The following is a 24463-nucleotide window of genomic DNA, read 5'->3' as shown; positions in this document are numbered from 1 at the left end:
AAAGGGAGTGACCACTCCCCTGACCTGGACCTCCCGTGGGAGGTGCCCAGAGCTCCTCCAGTGTGCTCCAGACCTCTGCCATCTTGGAAACCAAGGTGCTGCTGGCACACTGGACTGCTCTGAGTGGCCAGTGCCAGCAGGTGACGTCAGAGACTCCTTCTGATAGGCTCCTTCAGGTGTTGCTAGCCTATCCTCCTTCCTAAGTAGCCAAACCTCCTTTTCTGGTTATTTAGGGTCTCTGCTTTGGGGAAATTTTTTAGATTACGAATGCAAGAGCTCATCAGAGTTCCTCTGCATCTCTCTTCACCTCCTGCCAAGGAATCGACCGCTGACTGCCCTGGAAGCCTGCAAAACTGCAACAAAGTAGCAAAGATGACTACTGCGACCTTGTAACGCTTATCCGGCCGCCTTCTCGACTATTTTCCTGGTGGTGCATGCTTTGGGGGTAGTCTGCCTCCTCTCTGCACTAGAAGCTTCGAAGAAATCTCCCGTGGGTCGACGGAATCTTCCCCCTGCAACCGCAGGCACCAAAGAACTGCATCACCGGTCCTCTGGGTCTCCTCTCAGCACGACGAGCGAGGTCCCTTGAACTCAGCAACTCTGTCCAAGTGACTCCCACAGTCCAGTGACTCTTCAGTCCAAGTGTGGTGGAGGTAAGTCCTTGCCTCCCCACGCTAGACTGCATTGCTGGGAACCGTGTGTTTTGCAGCTACTTCGGCTCCTGTGCACTCTTTCAGGATTTCCTTTATGCACAGCCAAGCCTGGGTCCGCAGCACTCTAACCTGCAGTGCACGACCTCCTGAGTGGTCCTCCGGCGTCGTGGGACCCTCCTTTGTGACTTCGGGTGAGCTCCGGTTCACTCCACTTCGTAGTGCCTGTTCCCGGGTGCTGCTTGCTTCTGAGTGGGTTCTTTGTCTTGCTGGACGCCCCCTCTTTCTCCTCACACAATTGGGGACATCCTGGTCCCTCCTGGGCCACAGCAGCATCCAAAAACCCTAACCACGACCCTTGCAGCTAGCAAGGCTTGTTTGCGGTCTTTTTGTACGGAAACACCTCTGCAAGCTTCTTCACGACGTGGGACATCCATCCTCCAAAGGGGAAGTTTCTAGCCCTTGTCGTTCTTGCAGAATCCACAGCTTCTACCATCCGGTGGCAGCTTCTTTGCACGCACAGCTGGCAATTCCTGGGCATCTGCCCACTCCCGACTTGATCGTGACTTTTGGACTTGGTCCCCTTGTTCCACAGGTACTCTCGTCAGGAAATCCATCGTTGTTGCATTGCTGGTGTTGGTCTTTCCTGCAGAATTCCCCTATCACGACTTCTGTGCTCTTTTGGGGAACTTAGGTGCACTTTGCACCCACTTTTCAGGGTCTTGGGGTGGGCTATTTTTCTAACCCTCACTGTTTTCTTACAGTCCCAGCGACCCTCTACAAGGTCACATAGGTTTGGGGTCCATTCGTGGTTCGCATCCCACTTCTAGAGTATATGGTTTGTGTTGCCCCTATCCCTATGTGCCCCCATTGCATTCTATTGTGACTATACATTGTTTGCACCGTTTTCTATTGCAATTACTGCATATTTTGGTATTGTGTACATATATCTTTTGTATATTTGCTATCCTCATACTGAGGGTACTCACTGAGATACTTTTGGCATATTGTCATAAAAATAGAGTACCTTTATTTTTAGTATATCTGTGTATTGTGTTTTCTTATGATATTGTGCAAGTGACACTAGTGGTACTGTAGGAGCTTCACTCGTCTCCTAGTTCAGCCTAAGCTGCTCTGCTAAGCTACCTTTTCTATCAGCCTAAGCTGCTAGACACCCCTCTACACTAATAAGGGATACCTGGACCTGGTGCAAGGTGTAAGTACTCCTTGGTACCCACTACAAGCCAGGCCAGCCTCCTACACTACTTTAAAAATCAAAGACTGGATCTAGCTGCACCCAAATTCACTCCCTCTGTCATTTGTATCAGAAGAGATTAATGAGAGTTCAGGTATTTTCCATAAGCTATGGTGTGCCCATCGGTGAAGCAATAAAGAAGTTTTTTTTCTGCATTTCCATTCTGCATTTGACAACTCTGTTCATGCCTTTGTCCACAGCTATAATGTCAGTGAGAAGGCCGGTTCTATTAGTGTGACAGTGAAAAGAAGTGGTAACCTCAACCAGTATGCCATTGTCCTCTGCCGCACAGAACATGGTTCTGCTACTTCCAGCTCCAGTGTGGGTTCAAAGCCAGGCCAACAGGACTATGTGGAATATGCAGGGCAGGTGAGATGACACAACATATTGACAACTAGTATAACGTGCATGTCCCCTTAGCTTTGAGACAATGAGAGCAATTGATTTTCCGATGAACTTCACTGTGTAATGTTTCTTGGATTTATCTGCACAGGGAAAGCAGAGTATGGTTGCCCTATTAACTGTGATGAGGTTATTTTATCTTAATGTGTTTTGCAAATGCCTATTGACAATAAGATATGTATTCTGATAGTTTCAACCTCCGATTCCTCACCTTTTGAATATTCCCTAGTTATCAGACTGTAAGTGACGCCTTTCTGCTCCAGAAATGATGGCGGCCCCATATAAGTGATGCTCCTTGAGTTGAAGTCAGTTCTTTTCCTTCTGTGCCACTGGACTCTGATCCAGAGCTACTTCTTGTCTCTGAGACCACACATTTTACAGTGTGCAAGGGAAATGTCACTTCAAAATTAAAGGATTCAACCCCTCTGTAGTGACTGTCATAGATGTTCTTCAGATTTGCTTGTGTTGCATAGGACCAAGCCCCAATGCTACGGTCTGCAGTGACTGCGTGTCAATGAACCAGAAGGCCTTATGCGACAGTGAGGGGAAATTCAAGATAAATTTCAGCCGCCAAACAATGAAAGACTGCCGTGAGATTAGTCGAACTCAAAGGATCGGTATCAAACCCATTACAGGCTAGAAGTCGCAGGAATTGTCCCCGGTATCAGCCGCCATCACTCTGCAAGTTTTCAGGCAAGTCGAAGAAAAAAATACAGGGAATTCCCATGCTGACTGATCCAGCTCCTGAAGCTGATTGACGGTGGAGCCCATCCTGCAACTTGCCACATCACAACTAGTTTCCACAGCTGTCTGCAACACCGAGGCACCAAGTTCGCAAGGCAATGCTCTGGATCCTTACGGACTCCATATGGTGTTCCTTAAGGCACCAAGAGCTAAGAGGCACTTCATGTGGAATACTGCCAGCAGCATTGCCCATGGCAGCAGTTGGACCATTTGAATCCACCAATGGACAGACCCAGCTATAATACAGAGTAAGCCATGGTCGACCTGTCCCCGAAGCCTTGATGCCTGAGAACGAGGTGCCAAATGTCCTCTCCTTCCACGGCTCGAAAAAATCTACTCAACCACTCGGTATGGCAAGATTTATTTTATGAGGTCGATCTATTTTTGGATTCCACTCGACCCTTCTGGCCAGTGGACAAAGAACAGGTGTTCTGTCAAACTGCATTAGTAATGAAGATGCCTTTGAATACTTGTCACATTTGCTCTTTTTTCAGAGACAGAGGTCAAAAGTCTGTCTTGCGTTGCATATACTTTTCCATGTGACTGCAGAGTTCCAGGATTCTGACCTATGTGAAATGAAAGGCTTTTCGTATCAGGTTTTTCCTAACACACATCATTTATATAACTAATTTAACTTTACTAACATTTCAAAATATGTTTCAGTAGCTGTGAAAGACCATTTTTTGTACTTTTGAGTGATGAAAAAATATTTTAATAGGATGAAATAAAGTCAGAACACTTTATTTGATGTGTAAATGATAAATGTTTTCTGGAACCCAGTTTAACAGATTATTGTTAATGCACTATATAGTTTTATCAGTAAAGCTGCAAGTTAGTGCTAAGATTTTTGGACATATCTTGGAAATGTACTGTCTGTAAATGACAGTGTGCCACCACATCATGCTTTAGTAATTTATTTATTAAAAGGGAGTGTTTAAACATAAACTGAGAAACACTCCAGCCCTGACGGCAAAGCCATAAGTAAACTAAGAGGCAAGTCATGCATGGATCATGTGTACCCTATATGTGGGTTAGATTTATTATACATGGAGCAAATGTTTAGTGTATTTAATGAAACAGGATTTTTTTACAGCAGAAATGCTGAACTTGCATATATGAAGGTGCACTCATATGTGAGAATGAAGAAAAAGGCAACAAATACAATATTTGCCTAGCATCACACAATTTGAGACTCGTTTCCGGGTAATGTACATTACATTGAGGTTGAGTAGATTATTCAAGCTACTCGACCTGCAGGTTTAGGAACATTTTTATAATTTTTTTAGGCCTGCCTTCCGAGTTGGCACTGCTCTGAGCTCATCTAAGGCCTCACTAGATTCCCATTGAACCACAACTTTCCCAGGTCAAATGCACCACCTGAAAAATCACTAACAGATATGTTAGCTTCCCTAATATGGTATGGATTTGTACAACAGCTATGAGGCGGACGATAAATTCGGTCAACCCTAACTTTTGGTGCCAAAGAAGGATGGAGGCTTCTTCCTATTTTAGACCTGCACCTTCTCAAATCCTTTCTCTAGAAAGACAAATTCAAAATTCTAACTCTGGCCCAGGTCTTGTCTTCCCTCAACGCTGGCGGCTGGATGGTAGTGTTGGACCTTCTGTGGTTTGTGTTGGGACATGAGCATTTTTAGTTTGCTCTGCTCCCCTTTGGTCTCACCAGAGCCGATGGTTGGTCACAGAATTTGTGGTGGTGGTGGTAGCAGCACATCTTCGGAGGTGGAGGGTCCCAGTCTTCCCTCTACCTTAACGACTAACTGGTAATAGTGGGCTAGGCTCAAGCAGGCATCAGCCACCTCTAGACTACAGCAAACCTCTTGTCATCTTTGAGGTCCACTATCAATTTGCTGAAGCCTCTTGTGACTCCTTAGATATTCCCCTTCATCATAGCCATTCTGGACAGTCTGTTTTTGTGCCTTTGCCTCAGAAAGGAAAGTCGAGGGCATTCAAGCTGTGGTCCTGATCTTTCAGTCTTGGTCCTGGATCTCAGTGAGATAGGCTCTGAGCCTACCCAGATTGATGGTCTCCTCCATCCTACTCGTACAGCACTTCAGGCCACATAAATGGGCTTTGCAGTGGGATCTAAATTCTCAACGGATGCAACATCAAGAGGCTTTCTCTGATAATTTCAATTTTCAAGGGAGACAGCAAAAGATATATGCAGTGGTGGTTACTGGACTGCATTTGGGTCAGCAGTAGACCCAGGGTTAAGGAATTCCTATTGCCCGATGCCCAGGGCATATTGTTTGCTGACAGGGACAGCAAGTGTTTGATGCCATGAGGGACTGTAGATATAGGAAGCTGGCCTGGTGTATGGTGTGCACCTATGGTGTTATCACCTTATTATCCCCTATTAGTGGGGTGTAGGCAGTGTCTAGAAAGCCAGGGCTCTCTAGAGGTAGCTGTGGATGAGCAGCCAAGACTTATCTAGTAGACATGCAAAGCTAATGCAATACCACAACAGTCACAAATCACTTGCACACATGAAAGAACCACACAGAGTTAAAAAAAATAAAGGTACTTTATTATGGTAACACAAACACTAAAATACTGTATAGGCAATACTCTACTAAGAGGTGAGTAAACACACTAATATATACACATTAGAAGTCAGGAATTGGCATAGAAAGCAATAGCAGACAGTGAAACAATAGAAATTAGTGAGGCATCTAGGGGGAGATTAACCCATATACTGGGAATGCGAAAGGCAGTCCCCCACCCAAGGAAGTGGAATCTGTGGAGGGAAGCTGGAGGAACTAGGAACCCTAAAAGGTAAGTACCAAGATGTCCCCCCAGCGACCAGGAGAGAAGAGGTAAGTACCTGTTTTTTCCCAAAACTCACAGGTATCCTTTGGAAAGGGACTTGTTAGACCCAAGCAAGACTGGAAGAAACCAAGGGTGGATCCAAACAGAAGAGGACCTACAAATGAAGGAGATCAAGTCCGGGTCGAGTTACAGTGTCTGGTTGAGGCAGGAGCCACTACCCCCCCCCCCCCCCCCCCCTTTGGAGATGCAGGACCAGGTCGACGGTAAAGACAATGAGTCAGACTTGCAGCACAGGAGCAGAAGAGTTCCAGAAATGATACAGACTATGTCCCACGTCATAAGAAAAGTTGGTTATTCAGTGGTGTCGAAAACCACCAACAAGCCTTGGCAAAGGCAAGAGTCGAGAAAGAGTTGCAGAGCTGCTGGGGACCAGGAAGATCCAAGGGGACTCAACCCCAGGAGGGGAGTCAAGTGACCCCCAGCAGTATGGGGAGTCGGAAGAAGAGGATGCAGCCCCCCACAGCCAACTCGCAGGCACAGGAGTCGCAGTGAGGCCCACTGGGCACACCTGGAGAGGAGTCCCATGTTACTAGAGCAGCAGGCAGGAGACTGGGCTTTGCAGGGAAGAGTGCTGGAGGCAGGGGCTACATGGAGCCTGAAGATCCCTTGGAAGAAGGGCCAACAAGCATTGGTAGCTGCTAGAGTCGAGATGCACAGGGGTTCTGTCCTGCAAGGGCTTATTGTCTCCCGAGTTGGACAGCTGGTAGAGAGGATTTAGGGGACCACCCCAGACCACCACCTGTGGTGCAGGATCCACATAGTTCTGGAGGAGAGATGATTTATGCGGGCAGTCATTGCAGTTGGTGCCTGCGGATGCAGGGGAGTGACTCCTTCACTCCAAGGGAGATTCCTTCTTGCTTCTTGTGCAGACTGAAGACTCATCGCCCTCAGAGAATGCACAGCCAGGGAAACGTTGCAGTTGCTGGATGGAGCTGCAGAAACCGTGTTGCAGAGCGGAGTCGTTGCTGGAGTTGCAGGTTGTCAGTCCCTGGAGGGTCCAGTTGTAGTCACGGTGGCCACAAGATTAAATAAATTATGCAGAGGAATCCTGCCGGAATCTTGCATGTCGAATCTGATGACCCACCCTGTAGAGAGCCCCTAAATAGCACAAGAAGGGGGATTGGTCACCTAGCAGAGTGACCACCTATCAGGAGTGGGCTGTGACGTCACCTGCCTGACCTCACCTTAGATTCAAGATGGCATAATCAAGTTGCCACCTGGAGGAGCTCTGGGCACCACCCCTGGGGTGTTGATGGACATGGGAGAGGTCACTCTCCTTTCCATTGTCAAGTTTTACGCCAGAGCAGAGACCGGGGTCCGTGGACTGGTGGAAACTAGTTTATGCACGGAGGTCACCAAATGTGCCCTTTAAAGCATGCTGGGGCTTAGGGAGGCTACCCCTCCCAAGCCAAGTAACACTATTTCCAACGGAGAGTGTTACCACCCTCACCCACAGGAAATCCTTTCTTTTGCTTTCCTCTGCATGAGCTGGTCAAGCAGCAGGAGGGCAGAAACCTGTCTGTGGGGTGGCAGCAGCATAGGCTGCCAGGAAAACCCCAGAAGACTAGTAGAAGCAATGCTGGAGGTCCTCTAAGGACCCCCCCCAGAGTGCATGGAATCTTACATCCAATACTGGCAACAGTATTGGGGTATGGTTCAGACAGGTTTGATACCAACATGCCCAGGTTTGTAGTTACCATTATGTAGCTGAACACATATAGCTCTTGCACCCTGCCCTCTGGGGAGTAGTGAAAGAGTGCATGCACCTTTTCAGGCAGGCTGCAATGGCAGGCCTGCAGACACATTTTGCACGGGCTCCCATGGGTGGCATAATACATGCTGCAGCCCATAGGGAACTCCTGGTGCCCCAATTTCCTAGGTACCGTATACTAGGGACTTACATAGGGGCACCAGTAAGCCAATTGTGGGGTGTGCTAAGTCCTTAGCAACCAAATTTAGAGGGAGAGAGCACAGTCATTGGGGGGTCCTGGTTAGCAGGATCCCAGTGAACACAGCCAAAACACACTGACAGCAGGCAAAAAGTGGGGTAACCATGCCAAAAAAAATTACTTTACTACAGTGTATATACTTCTACCATCTTGTGTTGGGTCTGGAAGGTTGAAAGTTGTTTTTGCTCAAAAAGTCTTTCCAGTCGCAAGGTAAAGAGGTGATTCCTGTTGCTGGAAATGCGCATGGTCTTTGGCTCCGTCTTCAGATTGTTTTCTTCTGCTGGCTGGTACTTCGAGACCGTTTTAGGACTTTTCTGTTTGGGGAAACCCTCTCCAAACCTGTTGGTATTCTTTTCTATCGCGTTTTTCTCTTTTTGCGTTCGTGGATCGAAGAAATCTGTTTATCTGAACTCTGTCAATCAAGGCCTTTAGGGCTTTGCCCTTCGGCCAGCCATTTTCTCCATTCTACACCTTGGAGAATGAAATCCTGATGGAATGGACACCTTTCCATTTCTGTCTGAAGTGTTACTCCAGATTCCCTCGGATCGATTAACTTCAGGTCTGTAACCTCTGCTTGTCGTCAGAACATAGAGAAGAAGATTGTGAGGCCTGCCAGTCGTTCCCGTCGAAAGACCCTGCGAGATGGGAACTGCAGAGGAGATGCCAGGCTTTTTCGGTAACCAAGACACCATGTCGAACATGGAGCAGGAAATTCAGGAGGTGTCTGTTGCCAAAGAGGAGGAGTTTTCCATTAAAGACTCAGGCGCGGAAGCTAAAATGACACTCGAGATGCAGGAAATCCCTCCAGATTAACAAACAGTGAGTAAACAACCCCCTGCTCCGTCTAAAAACAAAAAAACAAAAAAAACTCATGAGTTTGTAAGCAAAGTAGATCAAGCCACCAGTGCCCACTGGCCATGGCAGGCATGAAAAGATTCTTTCGGATGCCCCACCCTCAGGCTCAACACCAAAACCTAAGCAAAGACAATTACTTCCATTACGAGCCGAATGCCACAGGCTTCAGCACTGAAAACCTCCACATCTCACTCCGTGCTGACTGTTTTGGGACCAAAAAGACTGCCTGCCTTGACTCTGACAACTTCAGCACGGAAAATTAAAAGCGCTTTGACACAGAAAAGGCTAGAAGCCAAGTCACTGAGTCAAAAACACCACCAGATTCAATTCAATCCAAGTCAAGCAGTTGGAGTTCCTCATCCAGCCACAAATGGGGAAAGTTTTGATTAAAACTGTTGTTTCCACTCCTTCCAAGCAACAACTTACTTTTGAGGAGACCTTGGAAACATCTATTCCTCCAATTAAACAGAGGAGACTGGACAAGGACTTGGAAGAGGTTCAGCCACCTCTGTCTACATCTCCACCAGTCACTCCACCAGTCACTCCACTGTCACCACAAACGCCTTCTCTACAACATTCTCAGGGTGACCCCCTAGATCTTTCTCTGCAAGGCTCACCTCATTCCTTTCATGATACTCGAGATATGGGGGATGACATAGCGCACTTTCTGGCCTTCTATAGACCCTTGGTCCAAATACAGGAAATTGTTAACAAGGGCCAGCTAATTTCCAGTCGCTTCAGACACTGTCCTATGGACTTGGCTGATAAACCAGCCAGAGATATTAATGAGTGTTCTCTTATGGTGGCATGTGTGACTACGTATTTCGGGTTTCAAAGGGAGGTATAAGAAACCATCTTGATGTACCATTTGATAAGGAGCATCTTTTTGGTCCGCAAGCAGATCAGGCGTTAAAAGTTGAAGGACAACGAGGTGGCAAAATCCAATAGGCTGCTACAACTTCCTCCCTCTTGTGATGCATTTCGTAGACCACAATACAAACCAGTTTCTAAATATTCAGGTGAAACATCTTCATCATACAGTAAAGGTCAGCCACACATCCTCACACAGAGAATTTTACAAGGGTTCTGTAGGAAATTGGCTCTGCACATACTATCTCGAAGTAAGAGATAGTGTGCACAGAGTCTAAGGGTTCCCCTTGGAGGTAGGATAGTGGCAAAAGTAGATCATTCTAATGCTCTATTTTGTGGTAGTGTGGTCGAGCAGTAGGCTTATCAGAGGGTAGTGTTAAGCATTTGATGTACACACAGGCAATACATGAGGAACACACACTCAGACTTAACTCCAGGCCAATAGTTCTATATAGAAAAATATATTTTCTTAATTTATTTTAGAGCCACAAATTCAAGATTTGAAGTAAATACATAAAATGCAAGGTACTCCACACAGATAAGTTAGGAACTTTGAATTAGATCAGTAACGTACACAATTTTACTTAAAATGGTAATAAGCTATTTTAAAAGTGGACACTGCAAAAATCAACAGTTCCTGGGGGAGGTAAGTAATGGTTAGGTTGTCAGGTAAGTAAGGCACTTACAAGTTCAAGTTCTTGGGCATAGGCAGCCCACCGTTGGGGGTTCAAGGCAACCCCAAAGTTAACACACTAGCAGCACAGGGTAGGTCAGGTGCAGAGGTCAGAGGGGCCCAAAACACATAGGTGCCTATGGAGAACAGGGGTGCTCCAGTTCCAGTCTGCCAGCAGGTAAGTACCAGAGTCCTCGGAGGGCAGACCAGGGGGGTTTTGTAGAGCACTGGGGAGGACACAGGTAGGCACACAAAATACACCCTCAGTGGCACAGGGGCGGCCGGGTGCAGTGTGCAAAGCAGGAGTCGGGTTTGTAATGGAAATCAATGGAGGGACACAGGGTCACTCTAGCATTGCAGGAAGGGCACAGGGGGGGATCTTGGGCCAGCCACCAACTTGGCTAGGCAGAGGGTCGCCTGGTGGTCACTCCTGCACTGAAGTTTGGTTCCTTCTGGTCCTGGGGCTGCGGGTGCAGTGCTTGATCCAGGCGTCTGGTTCCTTGTTGCAGGCAGTCCTGGTCAGAGGGAGCCTCTGGATTCTCTCTGCATGCGTCGCTGTGGAGGGCCAGGGGGATCGTCTCCGGTTACTCACGAGGTTGCAGTCGCCTGGGAGTCCTCTCTGTAGAGTTGGTTCTCTGGAGCTCAAGCGGGGGGTGTTGAGTGCAGCGGGTGAAGTCTCACACTTCCGGGGGGAAGAGTGAGTTCTTTGAAAGTTGTTAGAAAGTTGCAAAAATGTTGCTGTAGGTGAACAGTGCTGCTGTTCTCTGGAGTTTCTTGGTCCTTCGGATTTCATGGCAGTCCTCTGAGGCTTCAGAGGTCGCTGGTCCCTGTTGGATGTGTCGCTGTTGCAGTTTTCTTTGAGTTGGGAGACAGGCCGGTAGGGCAGGGGCCAAAGCAGTTGTCGTCTCCATCATCTCTGCAGGGCTTTCAGGTCAGCAGTCCTTGTTTCAGGTTGCCGAAATCGGACTACTTGGTTTCAGTGTCACCCCTAAATATTAGGTTTAGGGCTGTGTTTAGGTCAGGAGGGGCAGTAGCCAATGGCTACTGTCCTGGAGGGTGGCTAACGCCCTCTTTGTGCCTCCTCCCTGAGGGGAGGGGGCACATCCCTAATCCTGTTCGGGGAATCCTCCAATCTCAAGATGGAGGATTTCTAAAAGCAGGGGTCACCTCCGCTCAGGACACCTTAGGGGCTGTCCTGACTGGTGGGTGACTCCTCCTTGTTTTTTCTCATTAACTCCTCCAGCCTTGCCGCCAAAAGTGGGAGCAGTGGCCAGAGGGGCGGGCATCTCCACTAGCTGGGATGCCCTGGGGTGCTGTAACAAAAGGCATGAGCCTTGGAGGCTCACTGCCAGGTGTTACAGTTCCTGCAGGGGGAGGTGAGAATCACATCCACCCAGTACAGGCTTTGTTCCTGGCCACAGAGTGACAAAGGCACTCACCCCATTTGGCCAGCAACTTGTCTGCTTGTGGTAGACTGGCAGCTTAGCACTAGGAGTCGGACTGGTATTCAGGGGGCATCTATAAGATGCCCTCTAGGTGTATTTTACAATAAATTGCACACTGGCATCAGTGTGCATTTATTGTGCTGAGTTTGATAGCAAACTTCCAAGATTTCAGTGTAGCCATTATAGAACACTGGAGTTCGTATTTGACAAACTCCCAGACCATATACTCTTTATGGCTACCCTGCACTTACAATGTCTAAGGTTTTGCTTAGACACTGTAGGTGCATAGTGCTCATGCACATATGCCCTCACTTGTGGTATAGTGGACCCTGCTTTAGGGCTGTAAGGCCTGCTAGAGGGGTGACTTACCTACGCCACAGGCAGTGTGAGGTTGGCATGGCACTCGGAGGGGAGTGCCATGTCGACTTACTCATTTTTTCCCCACCAGCACACACAAGCTGTGAGGCACTGGGCATGTGCTGAGTGAGGGGTCCCCAGGGGGGCATAATACATGCTGCAGCCCTTAGAGACCTTCCCTGGCATCAGGGCCCTTGGTACCAGGAATACCATTTACAAGGGACTTACCTTGGTGCTAAGGCTGTGCCAATTGTGGAAGCAAAGGTACAGCTTAGGGAAAGAACCCTGGTGCTGGGGCCTGGTTAGCAGGGTCCCAGCACACTTTAAATCATAACTGGCATCCGCAAAAGGCAAAAAGTCAGGGGGTACCCATGCCAAGGAGGCATTTCCTTACAGGTTCCTATAGAGGTAACAGCTACAGAGTGTAGGAGGCTGGCCTGGCTTGTAGTGGGTACCAAAGGGTCTTATACCTTGTGCCAGGTCAAGTTATCCCTTATTAGTAGAATATAGGTGTTTCTATCAGCTTAGACTGATAGAAGGTAGCTATGGCAAAGCAGCTTATGCTGAACTAAGACATGCAAAGCTCCTACTATACCACTTATATCATATGTACAGTATCATAAGAAAACACAATACACAGAGTTACAAAAAATAAAGGTACTTTATTTTCATGACAATATGCCACAAGTATCTCAATGAGTACCCTCAGTAAGAAGGTAGTATACACAAGTTATATGTACACAAACCAAAATCAGGTAAGTATGAGTCGGAAAAGTAATGCAGTGTAGAATTACAATAGGTTGCAATAGGCAAACATAGGTCATAGGTCTAGGAAATGCGTGGTTCGCATTCCACTTTTGGAGTATGTGGTTTGTGTTGCCCCTATACCTATGTGCTCCTATTGCAATCTACTGTAACTTTACATTGCTTGCATTATTTCCTTTTGCTATTACTGCATATTTTTGGTATTGTGTACATATATCTTGTGTATATTTGGCATCCTCTTACTGAGGGTACTCACTGAGATACTTTTGGCATATTGTCATAAAAATAAAGTACCTTTATTTTTAGTATATCTGTGTATTGTGTTTTCGTATGATATTGTGCATATGACACCAGTGGTATAGTGGGAGCTTTGCATGTCTCCTAGTTCAGCCTAAGCTGCTCTGCTATAGCTACCTTCTATCAGCTTAAGCTGCTGGAAACACCTCTTCTACACTAATAAGGGATAACTGGACCTGGTACAGACTGTAAGTACCCCTTGGTACCCACTACAAGCCAGGCCAGCCTCCTACAGCAGTCTAGTGTGGGGAGGCAAAGACTTACCTCCACCAAACTTGGACTGAAGAGTCACTGGACTGTGGGAGTCACTTGGACAGAGTTGCTGAGTTCCAGGGACCACGCTCGTCAGGATGAGAGGGGACCCAGAGGACCGGTGATACAGTCTTTGGGTGCCTGCATTAGCAGGGGGATGATTCCGTCGACCTACGGAGCTTCTGGTGCAGGGTGAAGGCAGGCTACCCCCAGAGCATGCACCACCTGGAAACAGAGAAAGCCGGCAGGATTAGGCACTACAATGTTGCTGGTAGTGGTCTTGCTACTTTGTTGTGGTTTTGCAGGCGTCCTGGAGCAGTCAGCGGTCAATCCTTGGTAGAACTCGAAGAGGGAGATGCAGAGCAACTCTGTTGAGCTCTTGCATTCGTTATCTGAAGAATTCCCCAGAGCAGAGACCCTAAATAGCCAGAAAAGGAGGATTGGCTACGAAGACAGGTAAGAACCTATCAGAAGGAGTCACTGACGTCACCTGCTGGCTCTGGTCACTCAGAGCAGTCCAGTGTGACCCCAACACCTCTGTTCCCAAGATGGCAGAAGTCTGGGACACACTGGAGGAGCTCTGGGCACTTCCCCTGGGAGGTATTGGTCAGGGGAGTGGTCACTCCCCTTTCCTTTGTCCAGTTTTGCGCCAGAGCAGGGCTGGGGGATCCCTGAACTGGTGTAGACTGGCTTATGCAGAGATGGGCACCATCTGTGCCCATCAAAGCATTTCTAGAGGCTGGGGGAGGCTACTCCTCCCCAACCCTTCACACATTTCCAAAGGGAGAGGGTGTAACACCCTCTCTCAGAGGAAATCCTTTGTTCTGCCTTCCCGGGCCTGGGCTGCCTGGACCCCAGCAGAGCAGAATCCTGTCTGAGGGGTTGGCAGCAGCTGCAGTGGAAACCCCAGAAAAGCAGTTTGGCAGTACCCGGGTTCTGTGCTAGAGACCCAGGGGACCATGGAATTGTCCCCTCAATACCAGAATGGTACTGGGGTGACAATTCCTTGATCTTAGACATGTTACATGGCCATGTTCGGAGATACCATTGTGACTCTTTACATAGGTAGTGACCTATGTATAGTGCACATGTGTAATCGTGTCCCTGCACTCTTAAAGTCTGGGGAATTTGCCCTGAACGATGTTGGGGCACCTTGGCTAGAACCAGGGTGCCCACACACTAAGTAACTTGGCACCCAACGTTCACTAAGTGAAGGTTAGACATATAGGTGACTTATAAGTTACTTATGTGCAGTGGTAAATGGCTGTGAAATAACGTGGATGTTATTTCACTCAGGCTGCAGTGGCAGGTCTGTGTAAGAATTGTCAGAGCTCCCTATGGGTGGCAAAAGAAATGCTGCAGCCCATAGCAATCTCCTGGAACCCCAATACCCTGGGTACCTCAGTACCATATACAAGGGAATTATATGGGTGTACCAGTATGCCAATGTGAATGGGTAAATTTAGTCACTAGCCTGTTAATGACAAATTTGGAAAGCAGAGAGAGCATAAACATTGAGGTTCTGGTTAGCAGAGCCTCAGTGATAGGCACCACACAGGGAAAACATACAGGGCACATACTATGAGCACTTGGGACCTGTGACACAAGGACAAAAACAACATATATACAGTGAAATATGGGGGTAACATGCCAGGTAAGATGGTACTTTCCTACACCCCCCATCACACCCACCCACCCAAACGAAGGACAATAGCCAAAGTAGAGATTTGTGGTCTGTCTGAACAATGAAGTGAGTGCCAAACAGGTATGTCCTCAACTTTTTCAGTGCCCAGACCACAGCAAAGGCCTCCCTCTCTATAGCAGACCAACACTTTTCTCTAGGGGTCAACCTTCTGCTGATAAAAGCAACTGGTTGATCCTGGCCCTCAGAATTGAGTTGTGATAAGACTGCCCCTACCCCTAATTCAGATGCATCAGTTTGAACAATTAATTTCTTGGAGTAACATGGGCTTTTTCGGACAGGTGCAGAGCACATGGCCTGTTTCAGCTCCTCAAAAGCTATCTGTCCATAATACCTTCTTAGACATTTTCTTACTTGTGAGATCATTAAGAGGGGCTGCTATGGAGCCATAATTTTTAATAAATCTCCTGTAGTACCCTGTGAGGCCTAAAAAGGCTCTCACCTGGGTCTGAGTTGTAGGGGGAACCCAAACCATGATTGTCTGGATTTTCCCCTGTAGTGGTGCAATCTGTTCTCCACCTACCTGGTGGCCCAGATAAACCACTTTCCCCTGCCCTATCTGGCACTTTGAGGCCTTGATAGTGAGGCCTGCCTTTTACAGGACCTCTAAAACTTTCCAAAAGTGGACCAGGTGCCAGGTTCCCAGGTTGAGCTAAAGATGGCAATAGCATCAAGATATGCTGCACTGAAAGCTTCCAACCCTTGCAGGACTGTGTTCACCAACCTCTTAAAATTGGCAGGTGCATTTTTCAAACCAAAGGGCATTACTGTGAATTGGTAGTGCCCTCCTATAGTCGAAAATGCAGACTTTGGTTTAGCATCTTCTGCCAATCTGATCTGCCAGTACCCTGCAGTCAGATTAAAAGTGCTAAGATTCTTGGCAAATGCCAGTGTATCAATGAGCTCATCTGCCCTGGGTATAGGGTGAGCATCTGTTTTTGTTACCTGATTGAGACCTCTGTAGTCTACACAAAACCTCATCTCCCTCTTTCCATATTTGGTGTGAGATTTTGGTACCAGCACCACTGGGCTAGCCTATGGGCTTTCAGAAGGTTCAGGCACTCCCAGATCCAACATTTTCTGCACCTCTTGTTTGATGCAGTCTCTGACATGGTCAGGCTGCCTATAAATTTTACTTTTGACAGGCAGGCTGTCTCCAGTGTCAATTGTGTGTTCACACCATGATGTTGTACCTGACACAATTGAAAAGAGGTCAGAAGATTGTCCAAGGAGATTGATGCAGTTTTCTTTCTGTTCTGCAGTCAATCTGCCCAAACTACTCCCTCCACTAAGGCATCTGCTTCAGTGGTGGTGAAGAGGTCAGGGAGAGGACCACTCTCTTCTTCCTGTCCCTCATCTGTTGCCATGAGCAGGGTGAGATAAGCTCTGTCGTAGTAGGGTTTCAGGCGGTCAGGTGGTCGAGAGGGCGCATAGATCCTTCGGGTCTCAGCCTCCACCAGGTACTCCTCCGTGCCCAATTATAGCATGCCTATTGAATTATCGAGATACTGTTCTTCGCTTGGCGAGGGAGAGGAAGCCGCTGGTATACAAAAACTCAGAACTCAGCTTCTTCCCTGATTATACCCCGTGCGTGCAGGCGTTGAGACGTGCCTTTTTGCCGACCAAGCGATTGCTTAATCAGGCTGGCGTCAGATTTGCCTTGCTGTACCCTGCTAAGTTGAGGGTGCGGCATGAGGGGAAGGTACTGTACTTCACGGACTCAAAGCAGGCAGCCAGGTTTGCTCGGCGCTTGCCTGGGCGGCCGGGAGCTGTGGGGCCGGGGGACTCAGGAGCTGAGAGAGCTGCCTTGAGTGACAATGACTAGCTGGCTTGCTGCTGGGCTGGTGGTGCTGGCTGAAGCTGCTGAGGCGTGCGGATCCGCCTCCGCGCATGGGATCATCCAAAGTTCAGCTTCGCTGTTCAGCCCATGTGCCCCTCTCCCCTAGTACATACTGGGTGGAGAGCTGATAGGCCGGCTATCGCCCCTAGGATGAGTCCTGATGGTTGTGCTTTTGATTTAAAGGGTGGGTTTTGGGGTTGAGTGGGTGGGTTTCTGAAATGGCCCAATTGGGGGCTCTGAGTGGGAGGGAGTGAGCTCTGTTGGGTTGTGCGTCTTCTGTTCTCTATGTTGCTATGGCTGTTTTCTTTCAAGCCCTTGGCAGGTGGGGCTGTGCTTCCTGGCAATGTGAAGTATGCATATGGGGGAGAGGTGGGGGCTGATAGTGTGACTGCGGTTCGGTGTTTGACGTGGAATGTGCGTGGGCTCAACGACAGGCGGAAGGCGCGGCTAGTGGCAGCGTATGTTAAACGGCATGGAATTGATATTTGTATGCTGCAGGAGACCCATTTGGTGGCGTCTGCGTTGGGCAGACTGAGAGCTGGGTGGGCTGCGAGACCCACTGCTCGACATACTCAATTTACGCTCGTGGAGTGGCAATCTTATTGCGCAAGGGCCTGGAGTGGCGTACCCGTGATGTGATTGTTGGCCTATATGTCTTACTGAGTGGTACGTTGTCCGACAGAGCCTGCCGGCTTGTTGCTGTTTACGGGCCGAATGTGGATGACCCGGAGTTTTTCCTGGAGCTGTGGTGCTTGGTGGAATCGCTGGGTGCTGGTGCAGTGATTTGGGGCGGCGATTTTAATGTGATCCTGGATTCTATGATGGATCGCGAGAGTGTGGCCAGAGTGCAGCATGTTGCGGCAGCGAAGTCGCTGGCGGCGGTGATGCAGAGTGGTGCTTTAGTAGATCTGTGGCAGAAGCACGGTGATGCTAGAGAGGGTACGTACTTGAATTACGTCCACAGTAGCTGGTCCCATATTGATCGCTGGCTGGGTACAAGAGACATGGAGGTCTGGACGAGATCGGTAGATCATCTTCCTCACACGCTATCCAACCACTTGCCGGTTAGGTTAGTGTTGGAGATACCCAGCGAGTTGGGCCAGTCGTTCATGTGGAGGTTGCCCTGCGGGGCACTCCACGATGCGGCCTTTTGGGCGGAGGTGCGCGAGGCTATTGTGCTGTTTTTTGCTGAGAACTGGGGTTCAGTGAGGTCGGCGGGTACACTATCTGTGACATTTAAGGTGGTAATTAGGGGAATCCCGGAATCCCGATCGAAACTTGGACATTTTATTGGACGAGATCGTGCACTTTGGCACCTTTTCCGGCATCACGATCAACTGGTCGAAGTCGGTGGTCTTGCCTTTGACTTCGAGTGTGGCGAAGTTCGATTCGCGGTACCCCATGGCTTGGGCTGAGGGCCCGGTGCACTATCTGGGGGTCCAGTTGAGCTGTGATGTTGATACACTTTGGCTGGCTAATTACGGTGCTGCAATGTCGTGGCTGGAGGAGAAGATTGAGCCTTGGAGCGCCCTACCATTATTGTTAATTGGGCGTATCGCTATTACAAAGATGGTGGTTCTTCCTAAATTCCTGTATCTCTTCGTTAACCTCCCACTTCTGCTCACAAGGGGTTTCCTGTGACGCCTGCGTTCTGCGCTGATTCGCTTGGTATGGACGGGTCGCCAGCTCGCATTTCTTGGGAGAGGCTGACGCGGCAGTTCGAGTTGGGTGGGCTTGCTGCTCCGGATCTGGAGTTATACTATAACTGTGCGCAAGTGCACTTTGCATAATACTGGTTGAGACCGATTCAATACTTGCCGCATCTGGCACCCGAGAGTGATGCGGTGTGGCCGGATGGGTTGTTGCACGTGCTCGGGGGCCGGGGTCGGTCTCGACCTAAGGGAGTCGACACGGTGGCATGTACGGCAAGAGTGTGGGGGATGCTGATGCAGCTTTCTGGTGTTAATGCACCGTTTGCTCCTTAGTTGCCCGTTATGGTGGTCGCTGATGCTCAGATTTTCTGGGACCGGTGGTGTGTGTGGTTTTCTTCGGGATGCAGGCTTGACGGGGCTGGGGGACTGGTTTGTGGATGGTCGCCTGATTAATCTTTCGAAGGTACTCGATGACAGTGGCGTGACGGCGTTGCAGCGAATGTATGCTCTCAGGGTTAGCACTTTGCTGCAGGCTTGATTTCCAGGCTTGCCGGAGGTGGCCTCTGAGTGCCGTGCTTTGGAGGTGCTGTGCTGCGTGCGGTCGCTGCGTAAGCTAGTTACTAAACTGTAAAATTGCATTCAGGAGCAGAGAGGCAGCTCTGGGGAGTCTTCTAGGGTCAGGTGGGAGAGAGACGTGGGTGAACCTATCACAGAGGCAATGTGGCGAGGCTGCTGCGCCCACATGAGTGCTGTCCCCGAACTATAGGCTACAGCTGTTGCATTTTAAGTTTTTGCATCGTTCATATCATACACCCAGCGGGATCCATTCCAAGGGCCTGCGGGCGGATACGTGCTGTGAGCGCTGTCATGCACCGGACGCGGGTTTCCTGCACCTGGCGTGGGAATGTGCGGAAGTTCAAGCTTTCTGGGTGGAGGTTTTGTGCACAATTGCTGTGGTAACTGGCTCTGAGATCCCTATTTCCCCCAGGGTTGCGCTTCTTGGGTGTGTGAATGAGATTAACGGGCCGCATAGGCTGGCTTACTTTTGCTATTGCCCAAGCGCAGTCTCGCCATGTGCTGGGGCAGGGGGCGGGCACCGCGTGGGTCTGAATGGCTGCAGGATGCTTCCTTTTGTCAAGATCAGTTGATGGTTTTTTGGGAGCTTATGCCTGAAGGCTCCCGGCCGAAGGATATCTGGGCACCACTGCGTGAGTACCTGGCGTCCAGGAACGAGCAGGCGGAATGTGTGTTTGCCCGCATTTTGATGCTTTCCCCTGCCCCCCCTGACTGGGTTAAGGATTGTGTATAGCTGAGGTCGGCTGGTGTAGCCTGGCTTGTGCGCCCTACCTGCCTTTTGTTTTTCTTTTAGTTGCTTTACCCCTCTCTTGTTGATATATTGGCTTTGATGTTTGATAAGACAATCCCTCCTGGACTGGATATGCGGACTGTGTCGACCGGAAGCCCGGTGGGTTGAGACGGTGATGCGGCTCCGGATCTTGACGCGCACTGCGAGAAACGCTTGGAGTATTGCCGAGCAGGCTGCTGCTTTAATGGGGGGCCGTTTTTGCTGTTGTCTGTTCTGTATTATGCAATAATCAATACAAAAAAAAAAAAAAAACAGTAAGGGTGCCCAAGATACCCCACCCCAAAGACCCTGAAAAGTAGGAGTAAAGTTACCCTACTACCCCAGAAAGACAGAATAGTCGTGATAGGGGATTCTGCAAGAACCACAAGCACTAGCAAAACACTGAAGACGGATTCCTGGACCTGAGGACCTGTAAAGGAAGGGGACCATGTCCAAGAGTCACGCAAGTGTCCAGGAGGGGCAGGAGCCCACTAACCCCGGATGAAGGTGCAAAAGGGCTGCCTCCGGGTGGAAGAAGCCAAAAATTCTGCAACAACGAAAGGGGCCTGGAACTTCTCCTTTGGATGGAAGATGTCCCACGGCCTGCTGGAGGTTTCAGAAGTGTTTCCAGGCAGAAATACTGCAAACAAGCCTTGCTAGCTGCAAGAGTCCCAGATGAGGATTTTGGGTGCTGCTGAGGACCAGAAAGGACTAGGATGTCGCCCCTTGGAGGAGGAGAAAGAGGGGGCGCTCAGCAACTCCGAGAGCCCCCGCAGAAGCAGGCAGCACCCGCAGAAGTACCGGAACAGGCACTTAGAAGATCTGAGAACTCAGAGTCACAAAGGAGGGTCCCACGACATCGGATTTCAACTCAGCGAGTTGGGCAATGCAGGACTGAGTGCTGGGGACCCAGGCTTAGGCTGTGCACCAAGGAAGTCCTGGAAAAGTGCACAGAAGCCGGAGAAGCTGAAAATCACGCAGTACACAGGTTTTCTGTCTGGCGTGGGGAGGAAAGGACTTGCCTCAACCAAATTTGGGCAGAAGGGCCACTGGACTGGGGGAGACACTTGGACCCAGCTCCTGTGTTCCAGAGACCACGCTCGTCAGGATGAGAGGGGACCCAGAGGACCGGTGATGCAGTAATTTGGTGCCTGCGTTGGCAGGGGGAAGATTCCTTCGACCCACAGGAGATTTTCTTGGCTTCCAGTGCAGGGTGAAGGCAGACAGCCCTCAGAGCATGCACTACCAGGAAACAGTCGAGAAAGGTGGCAGGATGAGGCGCTACAATGTTGCTGGTAGTCTTCTTGCTACTTTGTTGCGGTTTTGCAGGCGTCCTGGAGCAGTCAGCGGTCGATCCTTGGCAGAAGTCGAAGACTGAAGTGCATAGGAACTCTGAGCTCTTGCATTCGTTATTTGAGGAATAGCCCAGAGGAGAGATCCTAAGTAGCCAAAAAAGGAGGTTTGGCTACTAAGAAAGGAGGCTTGGCTACTGAAAGAGGTAAGCACCTATCAGGAGGGGTCTCTGACGTCACCTGCTGGCAGTGGCTACTCAGCAGTTCATTGTGCCCAAACACCTCTGAATCCAAGACGGCAGAGGTTTGGGACACACTGGAGGAGCTCTGGGCACCTCCCCTGGGAGGTACTGGTCAGGGGAGTAGTCACTCCCCTTTCCTTTGTCCAGTTTCGTTCCAGAGCTGGGCTGGGGGATCCCTGAACCGGTGTAGACTGGCTTATGCAGAGATGGGCACCATCTGTGCCCATCAAAGCATTTCCAGGGGCTGGGGGAGTCTACTCCACAGGTCACTGGAAATCTTTTCCAGGGTGGGTTTCCCTAAAGAGGTTGTATCAGACAGGGGTAGCAACTTCATGTCTGCATACTTGAAAGCAATGTGGAAGGAGTGTGGTCTTACCTACAAGTTCACCACTCCTTTTCATCCACAGACTAATGGACTGGTAGAGAGGTTTAATAAAACTCTCAAAGGTATGATAATGGGACTCCCTGAAAAACTCAGGAGGAGATAGGATGTCATGTTACCTTGCCTCCTTTTTGCTTACCAGGAGGTACCCCAGAAAGGAGTGGGCTTCAGTCCCTTTGAACTCCTATTTGGACACACTGTAAGAGGGCCACTCACTCTTGTGAAGGAGGGTTGGGAACAACCTTTAAAAGCTCCTAAACAGGACACAGTGGATTATGTACTTGGCCTAAGATCCAGAATGGCTGAGTACATGAAAAAGGCCAGTAAAAACCTTCAGGCTAGCCAGGAACTGCAAAAGCAATGGCATGACCAGAAGGCTGTTCTGATCCAGTACCAACCAGGACAGAAGGTGTGGGTATTGGAGCCTGTGGCCCCAAGAGCACTCCAGGACAAATGGCGTGGACCCCATTCAATTGTTGAAAAGAAGGGTGAGGTTACCTATTTGGTAGACCTAGGCACTGCCAGGAGTCCCCTTAAGGTGATTCATGTCAACCGCCTGAAACCCTACTATGACAGGGCCGATCTCACCCTGCTCATGGCAACAGATGAGGGACAGGAAGAAGAGAGTGACCCTCTCCTGATCTCTTCTCCACCACTGAAGCTGATGGCTTAGTGGAGGGAGTAGTCTTAGCAGATTGTCTTACTGCAGAACAGAAAGACAACTGTATCAATCTCTTAAGTCAGTTTTCTGACCTCTTTTCACTTGCACCAGGTACAACTTCCTAGTGTGAACATACAATTGATAGTGGAGTCAGCCTGCCTGTCAAAAGTAAAATCTATAGGCAGCCTGACCATGCCAGGGACTGCATTAAACACGAGGTGCAGAAAATGTTAGACTTAGGGGTGATTGAGCCTTCAGAAAGCCCCTGGGCTAGCCCAGTTCCAAAACCGCACACCAAAGATGGAAAGAGGGAGATGAGGTTTTGTGTAGATTATAGAGGGCTCAATCAAGTAACCAAGACTGATGTTCACCCTATACCCAGGGCAGATGAGCTCATAGATACACTGACTTCTGCCAAGTATCTAAGCACTTTTGATCTAACTGCATGGTATTGGCTGATTGGGTTATCAGAAGATGCTAAACCCAAGACTGCATTTTCCACCATTGGAGGGCACTACCAATTCACAGTAATGCCCTTTGGTTTGAAAAATGCACCTGCCACTTTTCAGAGGTTGGTGAACACAGTCCTGCAAGGGTTGGAAGATTTTAGTGCAGCATATCTATATGATATTTCTGTCTTGAACTCAACCTGGGATGATAACCTGGTCCACCTATAGAAAGTTTTGGAGGCCCTGCAAAATGCAGACCTCACAATCAAGCCCTCAAAGTGCCAGATAGGACAGGGGAAAGCGGTTTGTCTGGGCCACCTGGTAGGTGGAGAACAGATTGCACAATCATGGATTGGGTTCCCCCTACAACTCAAACCCAGGTGAGAGCCTTTTTAGGCCTCACAGGGTACTATAGGAGATTCATAAAGAATTATGGCTCCATAGCAACCCTTCTTAAGGATCTCACTAGCAATAAAATGCCTAAGAAGGTATTGTGGACAGCTGTATGTATGTCTGGTTTTGCCCATGTGTCACTGGGATACTGCTACGCAGGACCCCAGTGCTCATAATGTATGCCCTGTATGTGTTCCCTGTGTGCTGCCTAACTGTATCACTGAGGCTCTGCTAACCAGAACCTCAATGGTTATGCTCTCTGCTTTCTAAAATTGTTACTGCAGGCTAGTGACTAATGTTACCAATTCTCATTGGCACACTGGAACACCCATATATTTCCCTTGTATATGGTACCTAGGTACCCAGGGTATTGGGGTTCCAGGAGATCCCTATGTGCTTCAGCATTTCTTTAGCCACCCGTAGGGAGATCAGACAATTCTTACACAGGACTGCCACTGCAGCCTGAGTGAAATAACGTCCACGTTATTTCACAACCATTTTTCACTGCACATAAGTAACTTATAAGTCAACTATATGTCTAACCCTCACTTGGTGAAGGCTAGGTGCCAAGTTACTTAGTGTGTGGGCACCCTGGCACTATCCAATGTGCCCCCACATTGTTCAGGGCAAATTCCCTGGACTTTGTGAGTGCGGGGACACCATTACACGTGTGCACTACATATAGGTCACTACCTCTGTGTAGCGTCACAATGGTAACTCCGAACATGGCCATGTAACATGTCTAGGATCCTGGAATTGTCACCCCAATACCATTCTAGTATTGGGGGGACAATTCCATGCATCCCCAGGTCTCTAGCATAGAATCCGGGTACTGCCAAACTGCCTTTCCGGGGTTTCCGCTGCTGCTGCTGCCAACCCCTCAGAGAGGTTTCTGCCCCCCTGGGGCCTGGGCAGCCCAGTCCCAGGAAGGCAGAACAAAGGATTTCCTCTTAGAGAGGGTGTTGCACCCTCTCCCTTTGGAAATAGGTGTGAAGGGCTGGGGAGGCGTAGCCTCCCCAGCCTCTGGAAATGCTTTGATGGGCACAGATGGTGCCCATCTCTGCATAAGCCAGTCTACACCGGTTCAGGGATCCCCCAGCCCTGCTCTGGTGCGGAACTGGACAAAGGAAAGGGGAGTGACCTC

At 49.1% G+C, this 24463-nt stretch overlaps 1 protein-coding gene across 1 annotated transcript in view; it reads left to right on the top strand.

Annotated features, from left to right (window-relative positions):
• Positions 1-24463, top strand: part of FRAS1 (Fraser extracellular matrix complex subunit 1) — a 1443020-nt gene that overhangs the window by 244445 nt on the left and 1174112 nt on the right. Inside the window, exon 5 of the mRNA XM_069205798.1 lies at positions 2106-2274. Within this exon, the coding sequence (XP_069061899.1) occupies positions 2106-2274 (169 nt within the window). The remainder of the gene's footprint in view (positions 1-2105; positions 2275-24463) is intronic.

Source organism: Pleurodeles waltl, chromosome 1_2, assembly GCF_031143425.1.
Source record: "Pleurodeles waltl isolate 20211129_DDA chromosome 1_2, aPleWal1.hap1.20221129, whole genome shotgun sequence".
In the NCBI taxonomy this organism is placed as follows: domain Eukaryota; kingdom Metazoa; phylum Chordata; class Amphibia; order Caudata; family Salamandridae; genus Pleurodeles; species Pleurodeles waltl.
The sequence above is the reverse complement of the archived record's forward strand: the minus strand, read 5'-3'. Positions and strand labels throughout refer to the sequence as shown.